The following is a 9930-nucleotide window of genomic DNA, read 5'->3' as shown; positions in this document are numbered from 1 at the left end:
TATGATGCTGCTTGGCCTGCTGTGTTCATCCAGCCTTGCACCTTGTTGTCTCGGATTCTCCAGCATCTGCAGTTCCTACTATCTCTTCTTCTCCGTGAGGTTGTCTGTTTCATTTTAAATTCCTGATGCTTGTTTCTTAATGCAATATTCAATCATTTAATCATTTGTTCGCTCTGCCTTAACATAAACGTCCATGCTTTTTTTTCATTGTTATCTTTTTTTTCTTTGTCCTAACGCATACCCTGTTACAAGGGGGTTTCAAATGGATTCCAGATGCTCTTAAAACATTTTTCTCTCCGTAATTTTTTTATTTTTGTCAACCAGCAATGTAGTGACATTTCTGGTCCCTACTCGACTTCTCTTCCATTCGACCACTTAGAGAGGCCTGTAGGGCTATTTGTCATCAGCAGAATGATTCTAACTTTGGCCTTTCTTCATACTGAAAACTTTACTCTCGATGGATACCAAGGATAATATTCGGGTGGAATATTATTGGGGCACCTACGATGTACTGAGTCTACTTCAGAATTAATAAAAGAAGAGTCGCATGGCCACTTCCCGTTGGGTCTCCTGCGTCTTTTAGATCCTGTCTCTGACGCAAACTAAAAGGCCAAGTGGCCAGTGTTAAATAGCAGAGAAAACAATTAGCAGTTGGTGTTTAAGATATATATGTTAAATTCATAGGAAAGCGGGGAGCAGTACAGAAAAGATTCTCCACTGAGCGAACATAAGTTGTGATTTTTATACAAAACATAGAACTGCGCGCTCCATTATGGGCAGACAATTCACCAATCATTGAACTGCAAACAAAATGATTTAAATATGCTTGTTAAGGACATCAAGCTGTTTCAGAGAACAAACTGGCTACAGTGAAATGGGATAGACCTATTCAAAACAAAATGTATGCTCCCTCAAACCAGTAGCAAGTTGATGTATTTTTCAAATTGCATTACATTGGACTTTAAATACCTAATTCTCTAATTAGCTCTCACTAAATAGCATGTCATATCCCACTTGGTCAGAAGGTGTAAGCCTGACCGTTGTCGTCAAAAATTTGTATGGAATTTAGCGTAGTCCATGTGTTGGCTCTTAACACCAGTATTCTGAGTTCAATCATGACGGTGTATGTAGACCCTGCATTATCTTTTGGAGTCCTACATGCTGGATTGCACCTGATCTCAACAAACGTTGAGTCCGCTTTGCTTTCATGACTGTCTAGTACAGGAAAGTGAAAAGGTCATTCCTTGTGCATTCATTTCCTGCTCTCGGACATTTGGCCTCTCTGTAAATGCAGCATTTTCACGTTGTGTGTTATTTTATTTTAACTAATACATCCTTGTTATCCCTTGCAGTGTTGGACTTTTGTTGTCTTTTATTTTACTTTCTAACATTTCACCCTTCAGTATGAAAATTTTACATGTACTGGAGGAAGTCCTGTTGATGGTGAGTGTTGAAGGACACAGAGAGGTTACAGAGACAGGGAACATTAAAAATCTGAATTAGGATACAAAGAGAGGGAGAATTGTGGTGTTCTGGAGAATGATGCAAGGTAAAGGAAGTTTGATAAATCTCGACCAGCTTACAATGTTACAAAGGACTATAGGGTTTAGATGAGGTCACAAAGTTAGGGAGAGTTTATGTTTCTGGGCAACATTCCCAAGTGATCGGTGTTTTAGGGGCTAAAGTTAATTACAAAGATACGGAGGGCTGCAAGGCCTGGACTACATTACAGTATTATTGAAGATTGTAAAAGTTATGACAGCTTATTAATTAGCAAGATGAATATGGAGAATAATCTGGAGATAGTGCAAGTTATATTTGGATGCTACTGAAATAGAGAGTGTTTTGTGATTGAACATGTTTGCATGACAGCAGAGTTGCATGGCCTTATGCAGTTCACTGTGATAGGGATTGTCCTCGCATCTGGAAGATGTTATTGATAGGAAGAGGAGAGGATTGCAAAGCATAAGTGATTTAACAGATATTGAAACGTTTGGTATAATTACTGAATTGTTAAAAAAAAATCATGTTTTTTAACATCAAGTCCATGGTTTCTCGAGATCTTCCAGATGCCTATTTGCATAGGAATCTATTTGTCGTAGGATTTGTGTTAAATGAATCAGATAAAGAAGAACCATTGAGTTAATCATTGATAGAAACAGAGAAAGCGGAGTACGAATAGTGGAGAGTGGTATTCATGGAATGAATGACGATAAACCATTTGACATAGCGCAGAATTATGCCATAAAGTCAATTGAGTTTGCTTCTCTATTAATCAAATTGATCTGATAATCCTTAAATCAACTTTCTGTCTTTTTACCCATAGCCATTTAGTCCCTTAATATTTAACATTTTGTCTACCTTAGCCTTGATTATACATACTGTTCTAATTTTATCAACCCTCTGTGCTAAAGAGTTGCACAGATTCACTAACCTCTGAGAGGTGAATTTCCTCTTCATCTCTGAGTTAATTATGCGATTACTAACAATAAAGTTTTTCAAAAACAATAGTAATACACTGATAGAATATGCTGTCGAGAAACTCCAATTGTTTTTGTAACAGCACAACTGTGAGGATAATAGACTAAAATGTGTGACTGATTCTTATTAGTCCCTTCAAAGACCCCAGTCATTCTCCCTGGCACTCGTGTTCGCATTCTCTTCCGAGAGTCACATCTTAGCGTTTCTTTATTTGTTGTTTTGTTTATTTGATACGCGATTCAGTATTTACTGGTCTCCTCGTGACTTTGCTTGCATCTGTCCCACCGTTGTGTGGTGCTCCGACTCATATTGTTTTTAAACGCTGTTGCTCCGGAGTGAGCTTTTAACCCTTGAGTGCTAGCTCTTTGATATATGGTTTCACTCTGTTCACACCCTTCTTGTCCTCTGATTGGCAATGCTTCTTCTTTACCCAGTTTTCTTCGATGCTGCTGAACCATAGTTCAGACTTATTAACTGTGCTCCCGTACATCCCTTTTATCCACGTTAGTTAGAGCCATTTGGAACTTCTTATTTGTAACCCGAGTGTTATCACATTTCCATTGCCACCAGGATCTTTGTACTGCTCTCAGTTGTTTTGACTATTCATGAATTTATGAATAGACGTTAGAGGATACTTCAACATCCTTTTCAACTGATCTCTGAACTTGGACTGAGTAGCCACATAAATAAACGTGTTTGTGCAGCAACTTAAATTTCTCAGCATATAAGCAATCACTTCAAACATCCCACGAGGATCGATTACGGAATCATCAAAATCAAATATATATATAATGTAAACAAGCCACAGGAGGATGAAGGTGCCCGATATGGTAAAGAGTAAAATCATGGACTTCCTTCTGCTCTCCATCTCCTGGTCGCTGCGTTTCTCGTCTTTTTTTTGCCCCTTCAGTCCCTTACGGACTCGAATGGCCATTAAAATGTGTCTGATTGTCATAGCGTTAAGCAACAGAATTAAACCAAATGGTAATAATGGTGTTAAAACCTTTTCAAAAATCCTAAATCCTGTCCACCTGGGATCTCTAAAGTAGTTTTGCTGATTCGAGCAGCGCCACTCCACATTGTTGATTACCCATTTAGGTTTATATCTGAAGTAGATGGGAATGTTTTTTAAACATAGGAGAATACTAGTTATTGCAAGAACCACAGTTGAAGTTTTCTTGGTACAATATTTCAATTTCAGCTTTTGGCAAGAAATGGCAACAAATCGGTCAAAGGTGAAAGTGACAGTGAACCAGACCGAACAGTCAATGGCTGCACGGATCATAACATAGAGAGGTCGACACACAGAGGTGAGCTTCAGGACATTTAATGGAAAATAATAATTGTTGATTCGGCGGAGTATGACCTCGGTGATAACAACCAGCAGATCCGTGACTGACATGGCCACCAGGTAGTGAGTGGTACAAGTGGAAAGTCCGCACTTTCCCCGGGACAGGATCACAAATGCTGATAAGTTGGCTATGAAAAAAAGGAAAGACAAGGTGAGCAAACTTGACCTTTCGAGGACAAAGAAAATACATCTGTATTGAATCTGTGCACTGGAACCATCTCACAAGCAAAAAAAAAATCCCAAACATTATTTTATCTTTCTGAACCTGTTCTCTCATTGCTGTTGGGGTAGATACATAACTCAACCTCTAACTTTGGTAACCCTCTGTGTTAAAGAGTTGCATAGATTCACTAACCTCTGAGAGGTGAATTTCGTCTTCATCACTATGTTAAATATGCGATGATTAACATTAAACTTTTTCAGAAACAATAGTAATACACTGATAAAATATACTGTCGAGAAACTCGAATTGTTTGTATAATTGCACAGTTATACTGAACCCTGTGACTGATTATTATTAGTGTCTTCAAAGACCCCAATCATCCTCTCTGGCACTACTGTCCGCATTTTCTTCGGCGAGTCACATCTCAGCGTTTTTTTATTTATTGCTTTGTTTATTTGATTTGCAATTCTGTATTTACTTGTCCCTTCGTGACTCTGCTTGCCACCTGTCATGGTCATTAGTGACAAACAGACAAGTGACAGTTAGTTGAATGCACAGTGATTCTAGATTGAGCTATTGCAGCACAAGCAAAATCAATTCCACCCTGCCATCCCGCCTTCACGATTATTTCTGTGCAAACACATGAAATACAACAGTCACCGTTTTAATTGTAAGCCTATCACCTACAGGAAATGAAAATGGACCATTCCCAAAGTCAAGATGCATCAACTCAGCACTTTTTTTTCAGTGAAGTTCCATCAGAATCCCACAAGATTCACGGCATGGAGTACTTTACTTCTTCTCAAGGTGCTTTTGACATCATTAGTAGGTCTATGTGTTCAATGCTTGTTAAACAATCCTCGGTACATGTATATAAATGAACTCTAACACCAGGTGTGCTCATCATTTTTGGTAAAATTTACTCTCTTGAGGCATGGGGTAGAAGTATATTTACAACCGATGTAAAGAATAACATTTTATTTTAGCCACTCTGCATTTAACAAAACAATATCATCTTCCAATTTTGATTCTCCATTTTCTGATTTATTGTTAGTTTCATGTCAGAATCTAATTTACATCTCCTACATCTTCCTGAAGATTAATTGAATATTTCCTTGAATGTTTCCATTTCTTCTCTGCCTTTGTGTTTTCATATTAGACATTTGCTACCTCATCGACAGACTGCTGTAATATTTCTTTTATGCTTAACTGAGTTCAAACCATTCCAAAGTGGATTGGGATATGATACTAAAGCACATTATATTCATTTCTGTCTCTATTATGGAGTTATGACTTATCCCTCCACAATATTTTTCCCAGCTCTAAAATAACTTCGCTAATATTTTCAGAAAAGAATTTTCAATGAAAGTTTCCTCAATTCAAAACTATCTGAGTGTGGCATCAAAAAGCCCTTGCAAAACTGAAATCAATGGATATCAGGGGCAAACTTTCTGGTGACTGGAGACATACCTAGCATAAACATAGAACACAGAGCTGTACAACACAGTACAGGCCCTTCGGCCCATGATGTTGTGCCAGACTTTTACCCTAAACATAAGGTCTATCTAACCTCCACCCTTACCTTATACTGTCATCCATATGCCTATCTAATTGCCGCTTAAATGCCCCTAATGAGGCTGAGTCAACTACCCTCTCCGGCAATGTATTCCACACTCCTACCACTCTCTGAGTAAAGAACCTACCTCTGACGTCTCCCCTATATCTACCTCCACTCAGTTTAAAACTATGCCCCCTCATAATAGCTACATCCACCCTAGGAAAAAGTCTCTGACGATCCACTCTACCTATACGTCTGATCATTTTGTACACCTCTATCAAGTCACTTCTCGTCCTTCGTCATTCTAAAGAGAAAAGCCCTAGCTCTCTCAACCTTTCCTCGTAAGACCTTCCTTCCATTCCAGGCAACATCCTGGTAAATCTCCTCTACACCTTTTCCAACGCTTCCACATCTTTTCTGTAATGAGGTGACTAGAACTGGACACAATACCCCAGATGTGGCCGAACCAGGCTTTGGTACAGCTGGAGCATATCTTCACGGCTCTTGAACTCAATCCCTTGATTAATGAATGCTAACACACCATACGCCTTCTCAACAACTCTATCCACCTGGGTGGCTGCTTTCAGGGAACTGTGGGCATGAACCCCGAGATCCTGCTGCTCTTCCACACTGCCAAGAATCTTTCCGTTAACCCTGTATTCTGCTTTCAAGTTTGTCCTTCCAAAATGAATCACCTCACACTTTTCAGAGTTAAACTCCATCTGCCACCTCCCAGCCCAGCTCTGCATCCTATCAATGTCCCTTTGTAACCTAGAACAGCCCTACGCACTATTTACAATTCGACCCACCTTCGTATCGTCGTGGGACTTATTAATCCACCATTCCACTCCTACATGCAAATCATTTACAAAAATCACAAACAGAAGAGGACCCAGAACAGATCCTTGTGGTACACCACTCATATCTGAGCACCATGTTGAATATTTTCCATCCACTACCACGCTTTGTCTTCTAAGGGTCAGCCAATTCTGAATCCAATCTGCCACATTTCCCCCTACCCCATGCCTCATTACTTTATGCATGAGCCTACCATGGGGAACCTTATCAAACGCCTTACTTAAATGCATGTATACCACATCCACTGCTCTACCTTCATCCATGTGTTTGGACACCTCTTCAATGAATCCACTAAGGTTTGTGAGGCATGATCTACCCCTCACAAATCCACGCTGACTATCACAAATCAAACTGTGTCTATTCAAGTGATCATAAATCCTATCTCTCAGAGCCCTTTCCAATAATTTGCCCACCACTGAAGTAAGACTAACTGGCCTGTAATTTCCGGGGTTATCCCTATTCACTTTTTTGAACAAGGAAATGACGTTTGCCACTCTCTAATCTTCTGGCATTATACCTGTGGACATTGAGGACGAAAAGGTCATCGCCAAAGGCCCTGCGATCTCTTTCCTTGCTTCCCATGGAATCCTTGGATAAATCCCATCAGGCCCGGGCGACTTATCTATCTTCAAGTTCCTCAAGATTCCTAGTATATCTTCCTTTCTAATATCCACCTCCTCTCGCCTACCAGCCTGTTTCACACTGTCCTCGTCTACAACTGGGTCCCTCCCAGTTGTGAATACCGAAGAAAAGTATTCATTAAGGGCCTCTCCTATCTCTTTAGGCTCTGTAGGCAAATTCCCTTTACAATCCTTGATCGGCCCTACCCTTTCTCTGGTCATTTGCTTATTCCTCACGAATATGTAAAAAGCCTTGGGGTTTTCCTTGATCCTGTCTGTCAAGGTTTTCTCATGCCCCCTTATAGCTCGCCTAAGCCCTTTCTTCAGCTCGTTCCTGGCTAACTTGTATCCCTCTAGAGCCTTTTCCATTCCTTGTCTCCTAAACCTTATATAAGCATCCTTCTTCCTCTTAACTAATTGTTCGCCCTCTCTTGAGAACTAAGGCTCTCTCACTCGACCGCATCTTTCCTGCCTGCTCGCGACAAACATATCGAACACACGCAGTATGCATTCCTTAAACAATCTCCACATTTCTATAGTGCTCTTCCTTGACAGCATCTGTTTCCATTTTATGTTACCCAGTTCTTGCCTAACAGAGTTGTAATTACCCTTCCCCCAATTATAAACCTTACCCTGCTGTAGGTACCTATCCTTTTCCATGACTATTGTAAAAGTAACAGAGTTATGATTGCTACCGTCAAAATGCTCTCCTACCATCAGGTCTAACATTTGGCCTGGTTCATTGCCAAGCACCAAATCCAAATTGGCCTCTCCTCGTGTTGGTCGATCCTTCCTGAACACACTGGGCAAAATCCGCTCCATCTAAACTATTAGAACTAAACTGTTTCCAATCAATATTTGTAAAGTTGAAGTCACCCATGACTACAACACTGTGACTTCTGCACCTTTCCAGTAACTGCCTCCCAATCCGCTCCACCACTTATCTGCAACTGTTAGGGGGCCTGTTAAAAAAAAAACCCAATAAAGTGACTGCTCCTTTCTTGTTCCTGACTTCAACCCAACTGACTCTGTCGGCATATCATTCTCGAACTGCCTTTCAGTAGCTGCTGTAATAGCCCTGACTAGCAATGCCACTCCCCCGCCTCTTTTACCACCGTCCCTATTTCTTTTGAAGCATCTAAATCCCGGAACTTCCAACAGCCATTCCTGACCCTGACTTACCCAAGCTTTTGTAATGGCCACAACAGCGTAGTTCCAAGTACTGACCCATGCTCTAAGTTCATCCGCCTTATTTCTGATACTTCTAGTATTGAAGTATACACACTTCAAACCATCCCTGTGTCCACAATTACACTCCATCGACCACATTTCTTTGTTAACAACCTCACTCCCTGTTGTGTTTCTTGGAAGGCTGAATACCTCATTCTCTGAATTACAAATCCGCTCCCCCACACCCTGCCAATCTAGTTTAAACCATCCCGTATAGAAAGAGCAAACCTCCCTCCTGGGATATTTGTGCCCTTCCGGTTCAGTTGCAACCCATCCTTTCTGTACAGGTCCCAACTTCCCCAGAATGTGCTCCAATTATCGACATAATGGAAGCCCTCCCTCCTACACCAGCTTCAGCCACGAGGTTAGCTGCACTCTCTCCCTATTTCTTACTTGGTTATCATGTGGCACTGGTAGTAATCCAGAGATAATTACCCTGTTTGTTTTGGACTTCAGCTTCCACCCTAACTCCCTGTACTTGTTTTTCACATTCTCAGTCCTTTTTCTACCTATGTTATTGGTACCGATGTGTACCATGACTGCTGGTTGCTCACTCTCCCCCTTAAGGATCTTGAAGACATGATCGGAGACATCACAGACCCTGGCACCCGGGAGGCAGCATATCATCCGTTCATCTCGTTCGCATTCACAGAACCTCCTGTTTGTACCTCTAACTATTGAATTCCCATTACAATTGCTGTCCTATTCTCCCCCTTTCCCTTCTGAGTCACAGAGCCAGACCCTGTACCAGAGACCGGGTCTCTGTTTTTTACCCCTTGTATGCACCCCCACCCCCACAGTATCCAAAATAAAACACTTATTGGTGAGAGGAACGACCAGAGGGGATCCCTGCCCTGACTGTTTCCTACCCTTCCCCTTCCTTACTGTCACCCAACTGCCTTCGTTCTTAGGGGTAACTATGTCCCTGTAGCTTGTTTCTATCACCACCTCAGCCTCCCGAATGATCCTGTGTTCATCCAGCTCCAGCTCCAGTTCCCTAACGCTGTTTTTGAGGAGCTGGAGCTGGGTGTACTTCCCACAGGTGAAGTCAGCAGAGTCACTGTTGTTAACTCTTACCTCCCACATCCTGCAGGAGGAACATTGCACTGCCCTGACTACCATCCCCTCTAAATTTAAACTTCCCCGAAAGATTTGTAAGAAGTACAGAATAACTTACTTACCCTTTTATTCTTGGGTTAGAGAAGGTGGAAGGGTGGGAGACACCACTTTTGTGGGGTCTCGGGTTTTGATTCCACCCAAACTATATTTTCCAGGGATCCTCTTGCTCCCAGTCTCCTCCTCCACCAATAATGAAGGCCCCGAAGTAAGTTATTATATTCGCCGCTTACCTTCCCAGCAGTCCCCTCGCACTCTCTCCCGACTCCCGCCGCTGATCAAAGAGGAAGATGGTCGTAGTTCTTGGAGCTTAGTCATCTCCTCAGGTTCAGGACATTGCTGGAGGAGTTCCTCAGGATAGCGTCTTATGCCCAACCATCTTCAGATACTTCATCAATGAACTTCCATCCATCATAAGGTCAGAAGTGAGAATGTTCACCGATGATTGTGCAATGTTCAGCACCATTCGCAATTCCTCAGATACTGAAACAGTCCATGTTCAAATGCACAAGATCTGGGCAATATCCAGACTTGGGCTGACAAGTGGAAAGTG

The 9930-nt window shown here is 41.6% G+C and overlaps 1 protein-coding gene across 1 annotated transcript; it reads right to left on the bottom strand.

Moving 5' to 3' along the window:
• Positions 1–3067: 3067 nt before the first annotated feature.
• LOC125483819 (prolactin-releasing peptide receptor-like) lies at positions 3068–9695 on the bottom strand. Its single transcript, XM_048600513.1, has 2 exons — positions 9611–9695; positions 3068–3960 (listed from the first exon to the last, which is right to left on the bottom strand). Exons 1-2 carry the CDS (start codon positions 9693–9695, stop codon positions 3068–3070), a joined length of 978 nt encoding a protein of 325 aa, XP_048456470.1.
• Between the last annotated feature and the right edge of the window lie 235 nt (positions 9696–9930).

The sequence above is a fragment of the Rhincodon typus genome, chromosome 8 (genome assembly GCF_021869965.1).
Source record: "Rhincodon typus isolate 14 chromosome 8, sRhiTyp1.1, whole genome shotgun sequence".
NCBI classification, from domain to species: Eukaryota; Metazoa; Chordata; class Chondrichthyes; order Orectolobiformes; family Rhincodontidae; genus Rhincodon; species Rhincodon typus.
Note: the sequence above shows the minus strand (reverse complement) of the source record. Positions and strands in the feature narration are given on the sequence as shown.

Bases quoted from the DNA above. Each gene is read 5' to 3' on its own strand.
- LOC125483819 (XM_048600513.1), bottom strand. From the start codon at position 9,695: ATGACTAAGCTCCAAGAACTACGACCATCTTCCTCTTTGATCAGCGGC. The intron at 3,961-9,610 runs GTAAGCGGCGAA...TTTTTTTCATAG, and splicing joins GCGAGGGGACTGCTGGGAAG to CCAACTTATCAGCATTTGTG.